We start from the raw sequence: 21,218 nt of genomic DNA on the forward strand, positions 1-21,218 counted from the left end.
TCTATTCTGAGATTCTTGATACATGATTTGACTGGGTCACATGGTGATGTTTTAAGAATCAAAGAAAAAGTGAAGAAACTTAAAGAAAGAATATGCTGAATCTGATCGCGTAGATGGATTTCTATCACATAGTTTGAAGATCGGATTCTTGAGCTACTTCTTAGGAGTTATGATATTTTGCTTAGGAATAGATAACAACAAGTTTTCATATGGATTGTAAGGATGAGTTTTTCCGTAAAGTTTTAAAATAAAAGGTAAATCTTTTGATTTTATTTATTTTAAAATATCCTTACAATGGCATTTGGGAAAAACTGTGTTGCTTATAAGATTCCATTAAGAGCAAGAGTGGAAATATGAATTTGATTCTTTCATTTGTGGTAGTGTCTAAATTTACCAAATAAGGAAAGATTATCATCACCCAAGTTTCAATTGGACCGAAACTTGGAATCATGCAATTTGTAGAGCATGATGAATGAGAACCTTCAAGCATTGGAAAAATTAAGACTAACTACTTGTTCACATGGATGTGTGAGTCAAGTAACGGACTAAGGGATCGAGTACACATTCTTGTGCACTGATTAAGTCCACCACAAAAGATCGATAAGACTATTCGTCATGATTTACTAAAGCTTAGTAAATATGGTTATACTTACAGGCTTAAGTATAATTCTAAAGCATTGGAAAAAATTTCAGTGTATGGCGGAACGAATGAGAAGAATCAAATTAGGCAGAAGGATAAAAGTTTCTCAAATATGAAAAGATGGGAGAGTACTTTAGTATCATGTTATATAATCATCTTAATGATTAAGAGACCTTATCACAATTCATCCTCTAAGTGCATTCTGGTAGCTAAGAAGAGGAGTTATGAATTGTTGAAGTGGTTAAATCAAGAAGATGAGTCATATTTCATTCCAAAACAATTCTTAGAGTCATACTCCAAGATTGTAACTTGAGTGATATGTCTTAAAGAGGGTTTAAAAACACTTGTCAAATGTAAGAGTAAAAGGTTTCTACTCTTGTACATTTGAAATTGGTAAGTTGTGATGTTTTGGATAAAACAAAGACCAACTAAGGCCAATTGTGTGAAGTGTTTGTCTTGATTAGAATCCACACTATCTCTTGAATATTTGACAAGAGAGTCTTATATGTCAAGAGGACAGTGGGAGTCTTAAAAGGTCTTGAAAGTCTCAAGAACTAATCAAGAGTAAAACCTAAAGTTCTTCACTAGCACACGACTTGAGGTTTATAACCTATCGTGTTGACTATTTCTGTGTCCATTCCAATTAAAGTTGGCTTTGCATATGATTTCTTAGAGTTCTCAATTGGTTGCACAACAACTTGGAAGCAATGGTAGACCCTTGAGCTGCCAGATGGCAAGAAATTAAGATTGAGTTCAGTCCATATGAGTTTGAATTTGTCATTATCCTTGTCTTGTGACTATGGTTTTGACAATTCACATGGATAAGAACACATACACCATTAAATCTAAGTGTCATAAGGTTTCTCTCCGATTCATGAAAATGATGGCGAGGAAACACTTTCACTAAGTAGATTTTAGCTAGATAGCAATTGTGATATTTGCATTCTCAAAGTCGTTAGTGGAGCATGTGTGGTTAACCGGCACACTAACATGGACTTGTGAGAAGTGGCAAAGGTCTAAACAATTGAGACTATGATTACGGCATCCCTTTTCATAGTTCTTAAAATTGTTTAGACACACAAGTGTGCTATCTAAGGCAAGGTGTATGATTTTGATAAAGTTTTATCAAAGCAATCTAGTATCAGAAATCTAAACTTTGGTAACAAAGTCAATAAAGTATTATTTTTCTAGAAGTTCAGTTGATTTCTGAGTACATGTCAAAGCTAGTGGGAGCATAAGTGTTATGCTAATAATCATCGTGTTAGTGGGAGCATGATAATTATGATAAAGGTTTCAAGTTAGCAATGTTAATTATAGAAAACAAAAGGTTTCAATTGGGAAAAAGTTGTTTTGCTATAATTAAGGGAGAGGAAATTATACTTCATCTCAAATCTAAAAGTTTAGATTGAGGTTTTAAATCGTATTTAGTCAAGGATATATATATATGAATTTCATGTTGGAATGGCTCAACATAAGGAAATTCTATATATGGGTCCATTATTTGCGTTCTAAAATTCGATTATGATTACGGCATCCCTTTTCATAATCTGAATTATGAGAACTTGGCAAATTGAAATGGAAATAGTCTTTATGTGAGACATCATGAATCGTGTCCCATATGCTTCGGATATAGGATCGATTACATGTGCTATATTCATCCTTTCTAAAATTTTCCAAATGTCTGGGGCATTAAGAAAGGAAAAGGTCTAGAACTGGATATGACTAAAAGGACTAAGCAATTGTCGAGGACAATCTAAGGTTTACCAAAGATTGGTTGCTCAAGGACATTTGGAAGTATAGTGTTAATTCTGGAAGGACCATATTGACATAATCTGTAAGGAGGTAACTCTTGTTCAGAAGTGATAGTCAAAATGGAATATGGAAATGTTTCAAAGTTAGAAATTATTCAATATGTGTAAGATTAGGAAACTTAATGCAAGAAGGATGTTTCCAAGGAGTTGATCTCCTTGGAATGCTCTGTAATGTTTGTTGTCAAGTCCTTGTGACTTTGTGCATAATCATTACAAGAGGATCAATGCATATAAGTTTAGAATCTAACAGATTTCAGTAAATGGCATGAATTTGGAATTTTTGCATTTGCAGTAAGGATTTGGGACTGTGAAAAGAGAATCATTGAAGTTGTGTTCAATTGATCTATTTCACAAAGTAAAGATCATAGACAAACATAGTATGCATACTTGGTGTATGGTATGACTAGTGTTTAGAAAACATAGTGTACATGCTTGGAGCATGGGACAACTATTGTTTTAATTCAAGTATAAAGTTGATAGTTTGAAACAGTATACAATGAATAATGTGTAATCATATGGTGATAAATAAAAGGTGTTTTATTTATATTCATAAGTTCTGAGACCATATTGGATTCGATTATTATTGTGTTTCACTTTGCATTTTTTGACTTCCAGAATAACTAGGTCATTCTTCCTGAATGATTAAGTTATTCAAACCATCCACAGTCGGTCATATGTTGGAAGTAGATATGAATCAAGACTGTCATGGGTTGGGCTTGTAGAGGTCTAAGATGTTGGACAAGGTGGTGCTACAACACTCATGAGTGCTCATAAGTTCTGAGTATTGGATTCAACCCACGCTCATTGGAATCACTTCATGGATTTTATCACGAGTGATCATGAGACGATAATATCTTATATACTTCAAACCTAGAGATATGAGTTGTTACTATGAGTTGGTTGTACATTGATTGCACGAAAACGCATTGGTAACTCGATGTTATAAAACGTGCCTTTGTGTATGATTCAACAAGTAGTAGAACAAGCCATATGAGTCGAAGTTTATCCATTCCTTTTACCTTCTGGATAAAAGCGATATCTGTGGGCCCCTCGATGATTTGGTGATGACAAATATAAGTACTCGGCCGGGCCTGGACTGATTTGATTTGTTCAATTAGTCAGCCGTCATAAATCGGAAATCAGGAAACAACAAATGGACAGAGAGAATGATTATAATCCATGTCTCAGTCCATATGATATCTAGAATGGAGGAATATATGATCCCTTATCTAATAGACAAGTCATTAACAAAGGTCAGAGATCATTGGCAAGGTCAGAGTTCGACAGAAGCTTTTGAGAGCTACGATTGCCAGTCGGTTCTTGAAGTCATACACAATAATAGTTTTAGACTTATCCAAGTGGGAGACTGTTGGATTAATGTCTAAGTCCATAACTATAATTGGTAAGACTTGACCCGAACCGGCATGGTCCATTTGGGTTGCATGGCATCATGCATTTGGATAGACTACAATGAGAGAAATAACACTTAAGGTTTATTAATATATTATAAGTTCTAATATATTAATAAGGTTATTTAATTAGTATTGATCAAGAATTAATTTGGAATTAATTAAGTGATCAAAAGGAGACTAATTAAATATATGAGTTGATTGTGTAAATCATTCATTCTTTTATATGTGGGCTTGTGATCCAAGATTCCTTATGTTGGACTAAGTCCATGGGGTGACCCATGGATACTCCATGGAGGTTAAAATCCATGGAGCATAAGGAATGGGTAAAGTTATGAGTTACATGGTGTAACCCTAATAGCCACCATATAAAAGAATCTCATAGCTCAAGAAATCGGCGACTATGTGTGAGGAAAAAGGGCTAGCCGATTTTATGAAGTGTTCCAATTTCTCTCAAGTCATTCCATGTGCATTTGATGTTGTGTGAACCATTTGAGGTGTCACACTTGGGGCACTAGGCACTCAAGCTTCATGAAGACATTCTACATCAAAGAGGTATGTAATTCTAACTTGAGATATTCATTTGAATCAGTGTTATTATGCTAGTTAGGATGAATACCTTGGAAAGTTCATATCTGCATGTATAATAGAGAAAACATAGATCCAAGGTATTTAGGGTTGCATGTACACTTAGGAGTGTTAGAATGCTCAAAACCCAACAGTCACAACATCTGGAGCTGCCCTGGCCTCCTCAGTAGTGAGCTGGAAAGCGTGACCTCGAGCCCTCGGGGGCTCCACCCTGCCTTGACTCCCATCAGTGATCCTCAAAGTAGTCGGCCCTAGAGCATGCGCCAGCCTGGCAGCAAGCAAGGGACATTGGGCCTTCATATGGCCCACCTCATCATAATGATAACAAAGTCTGATGCCAGGAGCTGGAGCTTGCTGCCGGTAGTCCCTCACGATATGACCCTACTTGCCAGATTTGTGGCACCCCGAAGAAGACCGACAAGCTCCATCATGCATCTTACCGCACTTCCCACAAGTGCGGCCCCTCTGACTCCTCGACCTAGAATCAGCGGTCCTAAACCGCTTCAATGCAAGCTGCGACTGCGTTGGGGCTGGTCTCTGCTCCCTCGTCTGCAACTCAATCCTAATCTCACGTCGCCTGGCGGCCTCCAGCAACTCCAACAAAGAACCATAGCGTTGGGTGGATAAGAACTGTCTAATCTTCGTCTTGAGCATGCTCAAGTAATGGGTCATCTGAGCCTGCTCAAAGGCGGAAAACTCAGGACAAAACATGGCCCTCTCCGTGAACATCTTGGTGATCTCCGTCACCGACTCCGTACCCTGCCGCAAATCCAGGTACTCCTGGGCCAACCTCTCACGCTCCACCAGCGACACATATCTGGAGTGGAACATCTCCGAGAACTGCTCCCGTGACACAGTAGCTCTCTGATCAGAATAACACGAACTAGTAGCAAGTCTCCACCAATCCTTCGCTCCGGACCTCAGAAGGTTCAGAGCGTACCTGACCTTCTGGTTAGTTGGGCATGAGCAGGTGAAAAAGCATCCCTCAACATCTGACAGCCACCTCGTGGCTATAATCGGGTCCTGAACTCCATCAAAAGGTAGGGGTTTCGTATTATCGAAGTCTCGACACTAAAAAACCCGACCCGTACCAACCCCGGTAGCTGCAACGGCTGCGGAGGCTGCAGCAGCAGCAGTCTCAGCAATGGCGGCATATATGTCATCAAAGAACTCCATCATCGCGGTCTTGAGAGACCTAAAAAGCTCCAGTATCTACCCCCGGACAATCGACACAACTTCCTCATGGGTAATCTCTCTGATATGGTCCTCTGTCACTTTTGGCCCACCCTGACTACCAGCTCCCGTTCCTGACCCGGATCCAACCTCAAATCGTCTCGTTGTCACCATACTGAAAATATACCAGGGAGATATCAGATAACACACATAACATTAGGGGAACTAACTCCCAACCAAGCCCTAGGGGTTGTGACTTCTTTGTTACGCGTATAGGTCATGTGCTTTCAGTAGTACGAGCTCATACTACCTTCCACACCTACTCGTACTTGTCTCAAGGATCATCACAACAACCCTAACAATATATATTATCATACGCACACACGAAATCCTCACACCCTAGTGAAAGGCTACACATCTCGAGACTGGCCGACTGACCCCACACAACTCATTCTACCACTAACTGCCACACAACCCTCCATTGGTGCCAGATAACTATCGCATGAATACAATCACATGCCGCACGGTTTAAACAATATTAGACCAAAAGATTCAATCCTACTACGTTTGGACTCAGACAAGAGTTGCGTAGTAGGACCAAATCCATTATCAAAAGATCATTTAAACCATGTAGCATGTGACTTAGTGTATTCACTCAATAGCTAGTTCACACGCGAAAGAGTCATACAACAATCAATAAAGTACTCTACAAGAGATAAGGCATCATATATCAGGAAATCCTATCATGCAGTTCCTGAAGATCCTTATCCAATTACTAGCATGTTGTTCTAACATATCATAACATAATCTCAATTAACTGTGTGGTAATTTGGGGTCTACTTATTGGCTCCGGCTGATCATACACATCGCATCCGCTTTGATTATTTTGAAAACCATTTAAAAATTGTTTTAAAAATCTTTTTCCTTAGTTTGAGACTGGATTCACATGAGTGTTCCTCCAATTCACTCAAACCAAGACTCTGATACCAACTTGTAATATCCATAAAATTCATGAAAAATTTAAACTTTTAAAACCAGTCCAGAAACCATCATTGTTTACAAAATAGTTTTTAAAACATGTTTAATATCAGAGTTTTTTCAAAATCATAAAACAAAACATGAGGAGATGCACGATCACGCCTTCGCCTTCCCGCGATCATCTAAGGTACCTGAAACATAACCCAAAATTGTAAGTCCAAAGCTTAGCGAGTTACCCCAAAGTACCAACACATAAACAAATAACACATATACAATAACATCATAATATGGGTCCAATCAACTATCGGGTTGGAATACCCCAGGCCCCTCAACCATCGGGTTGGAATGCCAACATACTATGGGTCCACTCAACCATCGGGTTGGAATGCCAACATACTATGGGTCCAATCAACCATTGGGTTGGAATACCCCAGGCCCTCAATCATCGGGTTGGAATGTCGACACACTATGGGTCCAATCATCCTTGGGATGGAATAACCTCGGGCCCATGCAACCATCGGGTTGGTATTCCCCGGCATGTTGGCTTACGCACAAAGCAGTGAAGCTTCAGCCACCGACCAAACATGTGTACATATAACAGATAATCATATAATAGTCTACAGCTAGTCAAACAGATCTACAGATCACAAAGCATTGCATCATCCTATATACCAGGATACCGATCTAACATATCACTACAGTATAATAGCATGAATAACAAGATGTTAATCTAATGGGCCGACATTGGTGCCTTCGACCCGCAAATACAGTGAGAAAAACTCACCTCGCAAACTGAACAAAACTGATGAGGCCCGAATCCGAATCTCAGCTCTCTAAATGATACCTATTTCCACCAATCAACCAATTCCATTAAAATCCCAAAATACCCTCAAGGTCAAACTTGGTCAAAATCAACTGGTCAAACCCACTAAGTCAACCGAGTCAACCCAGCCGAGTCAACTCAACCGAGTCAAATCAACAAGGCTGACCCATTCGAGTACGCGGGGCGTACTTTGGAGGTACGCTTAGCATACGCGAAGCCTCGCATTGACCACCATCGGGGTGGTTGACCGAATACGTGGGGCGTACTCCCACTTACGCGGGGCGTTACCTCGCAACCCCAAAACTTCATTAAGTGCTTAATGGCTTAAGCACTCAAGCCCATACTTCATATCCACGGTCCAAATGCACCCTAGAATCATAAAGTTTCCAACTTTATGAGTTTACAAGTCCACAAAGTGCTTAACACAAGGTCTTAATCCATTAAGACTTTCTACAAGATGCATGAAACAATTCTACCAATTGGGACCTCATTTTTATGGCTTAAGACCCCTCCTAGGGTCTGGAGGACAACTCAAAACGACAATAACCAACCATGCACAATATGGGACCTTTGGGACAAGAAAAGCAACATAAAACACCCAAAAATGGGATCTAACAACCAAGACATCAAGGTATAGACTTTATACCTTCTGGAGCTTCTCAAGAAGGCTAAGATCCCAGATCCACAAGCTTGCTTCCACTTCAAGGCTCCTTGATGCAACTTCTTATTCCTTTAACACACCAAAAACACATTCTTGAGCTCAAAACACACACTAAGGGGGCTAGGGTTTGCAAAAACGTCTCAAAGGATGTGGAGGCTGAAAATGTGGGGAGAAATGAACCATAATGTTGCTTAAATGCCACCTAAACCCTAAAAATTAGAGTTTCCTCCTGACATTAGTATGCCCAACATACATAACTGTACGCCCAACGTACTAGGGCACGCCCTAGTACGATCAGCGTACACACATGTACGCTTCCTCCTGCCCAAATTACGAAATTGCCACTAGGGCTTCAAAGCATAATTCTTGGACTTAGGGACCAATTTGACATGAAATAGAATTATAGGGATGAATTTAGAAGTACCTTAACACCGGGATGTTACAAATTATTGGAGATGATGAAACGAAAACGAATATGCAAGAACATGTTGAATAAAACTCAAGAGATGAGTTTCAAAAGATATGTCCGTGTTCGATGACGAACAAAAGAGAATAAGGAGTCGGACACTCGTACGGATTTAAAGAATCATTGGGCTTAATAAAATAAGTAGAATTCGAATTTGTCTCATGATGAACAGGAAAAACTATTGGATTGGGCTTGAAAGTTGGATCGATGAACAATATCAGTTCGATATTTTGGTTTGGGCTCAAGGTTTGTGTAAATGAACAGTAACAAAAAAAAAATATTGAATTAGATTTTGATTTTGAATTTTGATAAAAAAAATTAATTGAAACAAAATAGATCCAACGAGTTAAAATGATCAAAAATGAAAAACAAAACGCACGATTTAAAAGAAAAATGATTAAATTCGAGTTTTGGGGAAAACCTTGATCGTTCATCTTCGATCTCAACATGAATTTTTTGGAATCCACTTGAGAATTTGAGACAGCTTCTTGATGATTGTTTTTTCGTTTGCAACACACGAATCAATCATTGAAGATCTTGGTTCTTTTGTTAGAATAAGAAAATCTCCAATCTTCACATTGTACCACCCACGATGCGTGTTGTATAAACCGTTCTTCGTGTTCTTCAACGATCTAGCATCATCTTCATAAGGGCCATCAACACTTTTGGGTTTTGAATTCAAATTCATTGCAACATTTGATGATTGTTGCTTAGGAACCCAAATTTGTTTCATATATTTCGGATTTATAACAACTTTTGAAGATTTTTGTGAAGAAACTCATTTGTTCTTGCTTTTGATCTTCTTCTTCTTTTTCTTCCTTTTTATCTTCTTGGATCTTGAAGTTTTGACTTCAAGAACAACATCATTCTTGACAACTTCAACTTTGCAAGTTTGAACCAAATCTTTTGGAGTTTGATACCATTCCTTAAAACGAATCACAAGAATTCAATCATTCATCGGTTTAGAACTCCAATTGAACGAAAAACTTTCACATTTTCATCAAAATCACATTGAATTCCCATTTCTTGAAATTCAACAAACTTAAGAACATGAAGATCATTTAGGTGTTCAATAACATAAACATATTCCTTATCGAGTAATTCCCTTTATTTTCCTTCCTTTTGATTAGCACTCCAAGATAACATATTCATGGTGATTTCAATCAAGCAATCAATCGTATTAAGAGGTTGAAATATCAACTTTCCTTGATCATCTTTCAATCCTACATAAGAAATCAAAGTTTCCCTTGAAATTAACCCGCCTTTCAACAATAACCCATAAATTTGTTTCTCGTTGACTTTGTATTTGACATCTTCAATCATCACAACCCAAGAATCATAAGCCAAATATACCATGATCACAAAAACTTGCAACTTTCTAGAGAGAGAAAGTGATTATGAATGAAATATCTAGAGAGAGAAAGTGAATATGAACCAAATTCTAGAGAGAGAAAGTGATACAAACAAGTATTATAGAGAGAGAAAATCGAATTATGGATCAAATCAAGAAAAAATTTGATTTCTAGAACACAAACTTTCTCAAAGATGAAGAACCCACAACAATGAAGATTCACTTAAATCATGTAGTCATCATGGATCAATTCTTGAGAGCTTCAAGAACACCCGCTCTGATACCAATTGTAGTGATCCTAATTATGATGACATGTGCGGAATTGAAAAGATCTAGTGAATCATGCAAGCATCAAGAACACAAGGAGTAAATAAAATCATTTAAGCTTTATTAGAATAGTAAGAGTACAAGTGGGTTTGTTCTTTATCTCACTAAACTAACACTCACAAAATGGTTCTTACATAATGGGAGTCACTCACTTCCTAATTATAGGAAAGACTCAACTCATTTACACATACAAGAGGGTAAGCCAACACTCCACATCCAAGGAGAACTTTGCACCCTAACAAGAACACCAATTGAACAATGTGACAAACCCTATGATAGGGGATAAAACCACGAAAACTAAAACCATAGAAGGGTTGTTTTGCGTCACCTCGGAGGAAGGCAAGGAGCGGACAAGATTTAGGAGTAACAAGGAGCATCTAGGGTTTGATCTCCAGCTCCCTATTTATAGGCATCTAGTTTCTTAGAGCCAAAGCAACTATCTTATTTCTAAAATCCTCAAGGATTATTTCTATTAATTAAACCTTTTACTTAATTAACATACAGACCCTATAATCAATTATAATCTAACAATTAATTCCAGAATAGTTTCTAATTAATTGATCACAACATGACAAATTAATAAACTAATTTCTCCAATTTTCCTTTTGTCTTTTAGTTATTCAACTAGGTCTTGAGGAGAATATGACAATATTACTAATAGTTATGATCTTGGATACTATTCCCAACATATACCTCTTTTGACATTGAAAAAATGTGTGGAGAATAGGACAATGAATTAATTATGGAATGAGATTTGGATTAGAAATGTAACTTATCACTTTTCCAATACTTTTTCAATTTGAACAAGAAAAATATTGCCTCATTTCGGATAGAAGAGAAGTTGGTATCTAGATATGGAATTGGAGGCGAGATCCAAGGGTTGGAACCAAGTTTGAACAGCTCTCGACTCTTTTCAGCTTATAGGAATCGACCGTGTTGGTCCCTCAAACAGATAAGTGGATTTGGGATCTTTTAAATTTGAAGAGACTTTACGGTTAGATCCACGAGAAGCCATATTGACAATAACTTGTTAACGAGTGGTTATTGTGCTACAAGGTGGCATAGGTTTATGCCTAGGAAAGTCAATATTCTTTTGTGGAGCATTCTGTTGAATCATCTTTCTAATAAGGAAAATTTGGTGTCTATAGGTAATCATCTTCCTTCTACTTTATGCTCTGTTTGCAAAAATCATGTGGAGGGGATGGATCATTTTTTTTAATCTGAGGTGGTTGTGTAACTTTTGGAGTGAATTGGTTAGTGGTGTGATATTCTCATTCCTATGTTTAATTAGGTCCGTGATTTGATATTATTGCGTGACACTTTACCTTGGTCAAATTATGAATATGTGGTCTTGGATGTAATTTTCCTAGAGGCTTGGTGGTATATTTGGAAGTCTAAAAACTCTTTTTTATTCGACGCAAGTAAACCGAGAAGTGATGTCTTTTTTGATAGTATTGTAAGGCTGGAGGGAGTGGTGTCACATTTGTCACGGTCCACATAGGCACCACGTCAAATTTGCCACACTCCTTCAAAAATTTTCCATTTACATGGCATGGGTTGCCACATTTGTGTAACGCCCCGTTCCTGGTATGTATTTAATTTATTAAAATTTTCATTTTGTAAGAGCTACTCGACGAGTTGGTAGCCCTAACTCATCGAGTAGGTGCCAGCTTGGTCGCGGGATTTAAATGGTTTACTCAGCGAGTCCGAGCCTGGACTCGGCGAGTAGGTCCATCAGGAGGAAACCCTAATTTTCAGGGCTTGCACCCTATTTAAGCATCATATCTGGCCTCCACCCCAGCCTCCATCACCTCCAAACCCTATTATTGAAACCCTAATCCGCCATAAGTGGCCTCAACTAGTTCTTGCCATTTTTGAGTGTTTTTGTGCATTGTGAAGCTTGTAGAAGAAGTAGAAGATTGAAGACTCAAAGGGGAAGAAGTAGATCCAGGAGCTACACTTCATTTACTGCATTTTCTGGTAATCAAGCTTCCAACTTGATCATTCTTCTCTTAGATCTAGTTAACTCCATATTGTGAAAGCTTTGAGTCAAGAACCTTGGTCCTTGGGGTTGGGACGTCCCAAGTGACTTATATCTCAGATCTAGGATCTAGAAAGGGTTCCATGGAATAAAGGTGCAAACTTTATGACCATGGAATCCCCATGCAAGCATATGAGCAAGTTTATGGTCTTTTTAGCCCTAAAAGACAATGCATGGAAGGAAAGTTCGAAGCTTTATGTGTCCAGCAGATGCTAAGACCTTAGATCTGGGTTTGTATGCGTGGATTTGAGATTATATGGCCTTTTAGACAAGATTCATGTATTATAAGAATTAGGGTTTTGTATAAACCCTTTTAGTAGAGCTATGAATGGGTAAAGCTGGAAACTTTACCCTTAAGAAGGTCTTTCCAGTGGAAAAACGAGATAGGAATCTTGGATCTAGAAAATAGGGGCTTAATCTGTTAAGATGGCCAAACAGACAGAAGGACTCGTCTAGTCCATAGGGGAACCTGTAACGCCCGTAGATCCGGGCTAGTCAATTTAGAGACAATGAAAAGTTCATTTGAGGTTGGTTTTGAAATTGAAGTTGTCTTTGAAATAGAGGTTGGTTTTGGAATTGAGGTTGGTTTTGGTATTGATGTTGGTTTTGGGCTTGGAATTGGTAGTAAACACCACCAAAGTGTGAATTTGGAGGTGAATAAATAGGTCAATCGCTTTGGCTTTGAACGAAATTTGGTGAAGAATGTGAGATTGGGTTTGTGTTTTGGGTGTTTCTTTTGGTGTTTTTTTTTGAGCTTTTGGGTTGGAAGGAGAAGTCATTTTTTTCACAAAAATTATGTTGTTTGTGTAAAAAAAATGAAGAAGGTGAAGTGGGATGAAATATGGTATGTAAAGGTATTTATATAGGGTAAACAAATGAGATTTTTTGAATTTTGTTTTGAAAAAAAAGGTCAAAAGACCAACTCCAACGTTCAAAAAAAATTCAATTTCGCCAACCATCTTTTCTCTCTTAGCGGTGCATTTTCGCCGAGTTGCCGAGCCGAGCTTGGCATGCCGAGTCCTTAGCCCCGGCCCGGTGTTCGCTGCCAAGCCCACTCCCACCAGCCTAAGGATTACTTTGACTTTGTTTGTGCATAGAAATCAAAACCTTAAAGTAGATGGGTTCCTTTGTTTTAAAACTCAATTCTTGTTATCCATTTGTAATTTTTTTAGCTTCTAGCTAGCTATAAAATTCAGTCTTTCCACAAAAAAAATGTCGTCATGTTTGGATAATTAAAGTTAAAATATTAACCAATTTGCCACAATGTTTTTTAAATACTCAATATGTTGCATACATCATTAAACTGATTTTGCAACTTGCAAGACAAACGTAAATATATAGAAGATAGAAAGGAAAAAATTTAAGGAAATTCTATGTGATATTATTTAGTACTACTGTAGATATTATAAATATATAAAGTCATGTAATGATGCAATTTCTATTGTTTAGGTCTTAATTGGGACGTACCTATTCCATGGAAGTCAACATACAATATATTTGAAATGCTTTACGACAAAAAGAAAGTTTAAAAGTGCTTCATCCCCACTAGAGTTATCCCATTTACCGAGTCGAGTTGGTTACTTATCCAACATTAACCGATATGCTTGGAGTTTTTGAACCAACAACTACTTTTTATGATGTGTTTATTATATTATAAGTTTCCTTGTCGAAGTCTCTTTAATATGCTCGATATTAAATAAATTTGAAATGTAAAACGAAACTGAGAAAGGGTAAGACCAATGAAAGCCAAATTTGTGAAATATTTAAAGAAAATGTCTATCGTTATCGTTATTACTTGTAGTGCCACATTGAGAATTACTTGAAAAAATATCCTATGTACTCGATCGAAACCAACATAAATTTTGCTAAAAGGGCACAAATACAAGAGACGGAAATAGTTTTGAGAATGTGTCTCGCTTTCAAAGAACAAAACAAAATGGATGATCAATTTGACCATCATTGACGAAAAACCGAATAGATTTTGAAACCGGTCTGTGTTGACAGGATTCAACCTAAAAGTTTGAAATAAAACTCGATATTAAAGTTTTGTTTTACTTTTCGTAAAAACTTAATGCTTTGACTTTTTATTAGTATTGGGCTTTAACCCATAATTATTTTTGTTTTAAGAGTTACGGAATCCATTAATCCAATAGTATGAAAAGCCCAATTGCCTTACTGAATCACGCATCGGATGCGGATGCGACGATTCCCAACGGCTAGTTGCAGACACACAACAAGTTCAAAAATTAAACAGATCTCGCACACAAATCAATGCGATTGTAAGAAGAATTCAACGGCTACATTTTTCTCTCGATCGATCTTTCTTGTGTCGAAAAAAAATGGAAGAGCAAGTGCTTGAATCAGTGCAGGAGGTGGTCAACGGCAACATGGTAGAGGAAACAGATATGAATACAGAGGAAGCAGAGGTGGATCAGGAAGAAGTTAGGAAGGTGGAGGACGAAGACGAGGACGACGAGGAGTTCTATGAGAGAATTGAAGCGCCTAAGTTCATCGATTTCACTAAACCCTACCCCTTCCGCACTGATGATCGCTACTGGTTCTGCTCCCGGGTTGGTATGTCATTCAAATTCCTCACTTCGGTAAATCAATCAATGAATTCGGGACGTTTTCGATTTAGAACTTAGCTGTAATGGTGAAATTTAGGGTTTAGTCGGATCAGTCCTTATTTTATATAGTCCCACTGATTCGCTCGTTCTAGGAATTTAGCTGATGTTTGATAAAGTTTAAGGCTTAAACGTCGCTCTTTGAAAAATCCTACCGGAATTGGTTAGTAGAAGCTTAAGAAACACCCATTTTTTAGTAATTTTATATGGCTTTTTTGTTACTTCGCAACTAGAACGGGGTGCATAAATTGGAATTCAAAGTAGGTTATGAATCTGCAAAATGGGATTATTTTGGGTATGGGTTTATATTCAGCTATGTAGATCTACGCATTATCCTTATTTCACACAAATTAACATGATCCGAATTGTGTCCAGGTTGTGACAGAAAGCATGAGGAAGAAATAAACCCAGAAGAGATCTCTAAAAACTTTGTTCTTCGGGTGAGTGTTCCTCTTTTTATTGCAATAACAATACGCTCGAATCTAGGCATGACCTTTTAGAAACTGATAAATTTCCAACAGGTCTTGGCAGCAAGAAGTCCCAATATTAAGCTTCGAAGAGCACTAAACAGGGATCAATCTAGGTACGTACATAAAGACTATAATACCCTCATTGGTAACAGAAAAAACTGAGAATCAAATACTAACACTTCCAATTCTGTTTCTTTAGCATGAAATGTCCACTTTCAGCTCCTGCAAAACCTTCAAAGCCCAGGATACCAAGGTTAGCAGGTGTTTCTTGTTCGATTTCTCAAAAGATAAGTGACCAACAGAGCAATATCAGACCTTGTTCAAAAGTCGGTTCTACCCCTGTGGCCAAGACAAGACAAGTTGCTGCCAAGTACATGACAACTCCAAGGAACAAAAAGTGTCTTCCAAATCCTAACTCATGTCAAAGTGTACCAAATCCAAAGACAACCACTGTTGATGTGGCTAAGAATCGAACAGTAGCAAAGGCTCTTGTTTTTCACTCTCCTAAGAAGGCCATCAGTCTTAAAAAGTCTGTTGAATTGCGTACCCCTTTAAAGAAGATTTGTGAAGGGATGAAGAGGCTTGAGATAGCAAGCCAAAAGAAGACAACAAAGAGTATCAAAAGCAAGTTAACTGAAGATTCTTCAAGAAAGCAAGTGAAGATTTGCAAAAGTGATAAAAAGTCCAAGGATTTGGCACCTTCCAAGTCTACCAAGAAGATCCCAAATCATAATGAGTCTGGTGACATGGATGTTAATGTAAAAACAGAAGAGAATCTGCAACCTAAAGAAACTTCTGACAATTCAATCCCACATGCTTCTAAAGCTGAAATTAAATTGTTGCCAAATTTAGAAGATAAAGAGAATATGGGAAGTGTAGAACATCATTCAAAAGAAGATGATGATGAGGATAAAGAAAATGCACGGAATTTAGAAGATAAAGAGGATATGGGAAGTTTAGAACATCATTCAAACGAAGATGATGGTAAAGAAAATGCTCCAAATCCTCAAGATAATAACAGGTATGAAAAATTTTGTAATTTCTGCTTTTTTACTTTCTCTCTTTTGGTTCTCATCACAATGCTTATAATTTTTATACAAACAGATTTAAAAACCAACCATTGGGCAATAAGACTCTTGGCAAGGAGACACTTAAAAAGAATAAGGTTAGATTCTACTTTCTTTCTTTTTTTTTTTTTCAAAAAATTCAATTTTTAAATAGTCCCTTTTAGTTTCTAATAGCTTATAACTTTGTATGCACTGTATAGGTAGTTCAAACTGCTCGTCCTGCACTGCCAAAATGTAAAAAACCACAACCTACTAACGTCAAGCCTTTTAGGCTAAGAACCGATGTAAGCATTTTGTTTTTGCACTTTCATTTCTACTTCACTTTATAAATGATTATTCTTTAATCACTTTATAAATGATTATTCTTTTAGGAAAGAGGGATTCTTAAAGAAGCCATATTAGAGAGAAAGCTTCATCTTCCTGCTCGTGAGAAAGAGGTTGCAAAAGACATAAGTCTAGTAAAAAAAAGGATGCAAGTTCCTACTAATACAACACAGCAAAGACCTAAAGCCAGTTTAAGGACAAGATCACCTTCTATCCAGCAACAACCTGAAAGGTAACCTTTTTTTTTTTTTGAAAACAATAAAAACTTTTCTAACTGGATTGTATATAAAAAAAACTGTATATGCAGGGTTGCTTCACCTAGGAAGAAGATAAGGAGGCCAGGTCAGCAATTGGGTGTAATAAAGGAGAAATCTTGTAAATTAACCGGTGATGAGGTGGCAGTGAACAAAACTAGAGCAGCTTCTGCTCCAAGGTCAACATCACAAGGAAAGCTGTCTGTAACTATTGCTAAAGAACCGAATTTTCACACCTCACATCTGCCAAAGGGTTGCTTCAAGAAAATTGCTTAAAGTTGCATCAATTCCATTCCATGGTGGTTGATGGTTTCTATGTTGTATGTAAGATCTATTTCCTCAATCATTCATTGAATTTCAGTTTTTGTTCCATGACATTCATTTGTTCAATTATCCAATTGATTGATTCTTATGCAAAAACAGTTGATCTTAATGTTTATGATCTCATACATGGAATTCAAAAACGCAATGCTATTTATGTTGTGTCCAAAATTGTATCTATCTTATCTGGTCTTGATGATGTTCTTGAGCTTTTCATTTGCTGCTACAAGTTCTGCTGCTATGCCTGGTTCATTAGCAGAATGCCCTGCATCTGAAACCACCTGTTTCAACAACAAAAAATACTCATTCATCAACAACTACCAAAAATAATTTTCTGTTTCAACAACAAAAAATACTCATTCATCAACAACTACCAAAAATAATTTTTCTAAATTAAATTTTTAAAAAGGTTTGATGATAATAAATACCTTAAATTCGGCTTCCGGCCAAGCTTTATGCAGATCCCATGCTGACATCATGGGGCAGCAACAATCATATCTTCCCTGTCAAAATATTCCACAATTTAATCAAAAACCAGTCTAATTAAAGGGTATTTTAGACATTTGATTAACAAAATTAGGAACACAATTGAAAATGATCTTACTTGGACAATTACAGCGTTAATATGCTTGATCTTGTGAATATTATCCAAGAGGTATGAATCTGTTGAAAAGAACCCCTTATTCACAAAGTAATGGTTCTCAATCCTTGCAAAAGCCTGCATGTTTAGTTTAAACACAATTTCTTTTATTTACATCAAAAAGACAATCAAACTATGCAATAAATAATAGTAATTAAACTCTTGCCAGAGAGAAAGCATCATTGTCCCCTCTCTTAATAGTCTCTTCATTTGGCAGCAAATGAGCAGTCATCATTTCCCATTTAGTCCAAGCTCTTGCAGCTGCATACTAATAACAAAAATACAACCAACATTTATAAAATAAAATAAAAACCAAAATACATTTATTTATGCATCACAACAAAGTCCTCTCTATTACTTGTGTGTTTATGTCAGGGGAGTTCAATCTCTTATGGTAAGCAATCACAAAGCAGTCTCTTTCCTTTTCTGGTATAAGATCCCTAAATGGTTCCCAAGCTGTAGTATTTAAAAAATAACAATTTATTCATTGTAACACAAATAAAAAAAATAAGTAAATAACAATAGAAGCTTACCATCAGGGTAGATTGCAGCAGCACCACCTTCATAAAACCAATCAATCTCTTTCTTCCTCAATAAAAAGATCCCTCTAAGAACTATCCCAGTCACCTTAAAATCACAAGACAAAAAACCAGTAAGCTTTTGACTTAATACAGAAAGAACGACTTAACAGAATCCTAAGTTTTTACATTGAAACAAAAGTGATACCTTATCAGGGTGGGATTGGCTGTATGCAAGAGCAAGTGTGCTTCCCCATGAGCCACCAAACACCTAATAATAAACAAATCAAGAAAATGATAAAAATAGGTGATTCACATTCAATAAATCATTTAAAGTAAACAAAAAACAAACCTGCCACTCGGGGATTTGAAGGTGTTCTCTTAGTTTTTCAATATCTTTAATGAGATCCCATGTTGTGTTCTCCTCCAAACAAGCATGAGGTGTACTCTTACCAGCTCCTCTCTAAAAGAACAACAATAAAAAAGGTGAAATAACTTTAAAAATCATGTAGGCTTGTACTATGTTTGGTGTCTACCTGATCAAATAGAATAATACGATAGAATTCAGGATCAAAAAATCTTCTATTACTTGGTGAAGTTCCACCTCCTGGACCCCCATGGAGAAATACAACTGGCTGCAATGTATTAAAGGATCATAAACAAACTAGATATAACCATGTAATTTTGATTTAATCTCCTTTTGCCCTAAATGATCTCATATAATCATAATCATAATCTAGTGAATCAAGAAAAAAACATTGAGATGTGGAATCAAGAGACTATGAATAGAAAATTAAGTAATGATTGATCACTGACATGGCCAGAAGGATTCCCAGATTGCTCCCAGTAGATTGTGTGAAGATCAGAAACTTTCAAAAAACCAGTAGCATATGGTTCTATATGTTCATAAAGATTCCTGTTTAACTCTTGAACCTCTTTCTTTAAATCCATAGATTCTTTGATTAGTGGTATTAATTCGCTCTTATTGCAAGAAATCTGAGCTCTCAAAATTAAACTCCCTCGTCCTGCAAAAACCCAATTAGATTTTTTCGATCATCAATGTGTCCGACAGGCGTTTGATCTTAAAACTTCGAATCTCGAAAACTCAAAACATATAATTCTCTCACGTAACTCGCCGAAATTGATAGTTAGTAACAAATTAACAAGAATTCATATGGTTTTTTTTTACGAGAAATTAGTTTAAGAAAAGGGAAACCTAAAAAGACAGTTTGTTCTTGTGATCGAAGACAGAAAGTATTAAATCTTTAACGATGGAATCTTGAGAGAGAGAGAGAGAGAGAGAGAGAGAGAGAGAGAGAGACCTGTGAAAGTGGGATTCTTATTGTGGGGAAATGTGAACAATAGATTGTGGGATTGGGAGATGGAAAGTGGAGTAGCAGAGAAGTGAGGAAGAAGAGTGTTTTGTAGAAGCCCTAAACTCATTTTAGAAATTGAAATGGGTGAAAAAATACGTACCTATCGAGTATCGAATGCCCAATCATTAGGTCTGGTTTGCCATGGTTTTCACTTTTTTTTATTACAATAATGCAATCATTAGAAATTGGTTAACAATCCTACCCATTGTCTTCATTCATTCAGATTCAGATTCCATGGTTTGTAAGACTAATTCCAATCTATGGGTGTGTTTGGCATGACACTGAAGTTGTTAGCTATTAGCTATAGTTGAAAATTATAATTTTTATCTGTTATTTTTTTATAAAAATAATTAAAAACTTTTAATTGGGTAAAATTATATAAAAGGACAATCCTTTAAAAAGATAAATATGAAATATCTAAATACAATCTTGAAAATTGATTAAAAAAACTCAATAGGTTTTTTAAACATTACGTGAAATAGCTATTATATTCGAAGTTTTTTGTTTAAATTAAAAACTGAACGTTTGTATTTCCAAACGAAATTTTATGTTTAAATCTAGTTCTTTGTTAAACATTAAAAGCTAGTGGTTCCAAACCTTCGCTACCAAACACGTCTATATATAAACTTTTGAGTCAATTTCAATAACGACTCGTACATTTTATAAATTTTTGGTTTAAATCAACTTTTTGTTTTATAAAAAATAACAAAAAAACCTTTTTAATTCCTTTTCATTTTGCTCGAGTATCCGGTTTACATGTTAACTTCAAATAAGCATGTAAAACAGAAAATTTACGAAAGTTGTTTTTTTTTTTTGTAATTTTTTTTTGTTTAAACCGAAAAGTCAAACTTGTAGATCTTTTATGAATTTAACCTAAAAAAAACCTACACAGAAAAGAGTTTGCAGGATGCTTTATATATGATGATGTTTATGTTTTGAGATCCTAAAAATCATAAATATATGCAAATGATATTTTTGATAAAATATGAAAACGTATGATTTATGGAGGGCGAGGTGGCAAAAATCATCGAAGATAACAGTTGTATTTCTCGTCGATTTTATTGATTTGCCTAATTATCTTTTATTATCCCTGATTGGGTGTTGGACTTTGGGATGAGCTCGACATGACTATCCAAATAGTATTTGTTTATCCCTTTTTAATAAGACATATATAAAAGTACAACAAATTCAACATCATCCACATTGCTAATAAGCAAATATATAAATTTGGTAATAAATTATTTCAAAAAGATAACCAAATATACAAGTTGTATCTATCTTAGAAAATTCAAAATTACACTTCAAAATGTCTTATTTTGCTTCTTCCTCCTCATTTCCTTCTTACTGGAAAATAGG

General features: G+C 36.4%; 2 protein-coding genes across 3 annotated transcripts; one reads left to right on the forward strand and one right to left on the reverse strand.

Annotated features, from left to right (window-relative positions):
- The first annotated feature begins 14,485 nt into the window (after window positions 1-14,485).
- On the forward strand, window positions 14,486-17,334 carry LOC145115295 (neurofilament heavy protein). The gene is made up of 8 exons (XM_079051565.1): window positions 14,486-14,842; window positions 15,268-15,332; window positions 15,414-15,475; window positions 15,562-16,383; window positions 16,467-16,527; window positions 16,630-16,713; window positions 16,801-16,985; window positions 17,061-17,334. Exons 1-8 carry the CDS (start codon window positions 14,608-14,610, stop codon window positions 17,281-17,283), a joined length of 1,737 nt encoding a protein of 578 aa, XP_078907691.1. The 5' UTR covers window positions 14,486-14,607; the 3' UTR covers window positions 17,284-17,334.
- A 54-nt stretch (window positions 17,335-17,388) lies between these two features.
- PIP (proline iminopeptidase) lies at window positions 17,389-20,084 on the reverse strand. 2 transcript variants are annotated; one of them, XM_079051567.1, is made up of 11 exons: window positions 19,963-20,084; window positions 19,303-19,511; window positions 19,023-19,121; window positions 18,839-18,949; window positions 18,695-18,757; window positions 18,502-18,595; window positions 18,327-18,424; window positions 18,135-18,236; window positions 17,933-18,046; window positions 17,757-17,831; window positions 17,389-17,609 (listed from the first exon to the last, which is right to left on the reverse strand). In XM_079051567.1, the coding sequence occupies exons 2-11, from the start codon at window positions 19,435-19,437 to the stop codon at window positions 17,511-17,513; spliced, it is 990 nt and encodes a 329-aa protein (XP_078907693.1). In that variant the 5' UTR covers window positions 19,438-19,511; window positions 19,963-20,084; the 3' UTR covers window positions 17,389-17,510. The 2 variants fall into 2 exon arrangements, with proteins under 2 accessions (XP_078907693.1, XP_078907692.1); XM_079051566.1 differs by having other exon boundaries at window positions 19,809-19,973.
- Between the last annotated feature and the right edge of the window lie 1,134 nt (window positions 20,085-21,218).

This window comes from Lactuca virosa, chromosome 5 (genome assembly GCF_052849685.1).
Source record: "Lactuca virosa cultivar CGN04683 chromosome 5, Lactuca_virosa_CGN04683_v6, whole genome shotgun sequence".
Lineage (NCBI taxonomy): Eukaryota > Viridiplantae > Streptophyta > Magnoliopsida > Asterales > Asteraceae > Lactuca > Lactuca virosa.

Bases quoted from the DNA above. Each gene is read 5' to 3' on its own strand.
- LOC145115295 (XM_079051565.1), top strand. From the start codon at position 14,608: ATGGAAGAGCAAGTGCTTGAATCAGTGCAGGAGGTGGTCAACGGCAAC. The intron at 14,843-15,267 runs GTATGTCATTCA...AATTGTGTCCAG, and splicing joins CTGGTTCTGCTCCCGGGTTG to GTTGTGACAGAAAGCATGAG. The intron at 15,476-15,561 runs GTACGTACATAA...CTGTTTCTTTAG, and splicing joins CTAAACAGGGATCAATCTAG to CATGAAATGTCCACTTTCAG.
- PIP (XM_079051566.1), bottom strand. From the start codon at position 19,929: ATGAGTTTAGGGCTTCTACAAAACACTCTTCTTCCTCACTTCTCTGCT. The intron at 18,596-18,694 runs GTATCACTTTTG...TGTGATTTTAAG, and splicing joins GCCAATCCCACCCTGATAAG to GTGACTGGGATAGTTCTTAG. The intron at 18,237-18,326 runs GTAATAGAGAGG...TTTTGTTATTAG, and splicing joins CCCCTGACATAAACACACAA to TATGCAGCTGCAAGAGCTTG.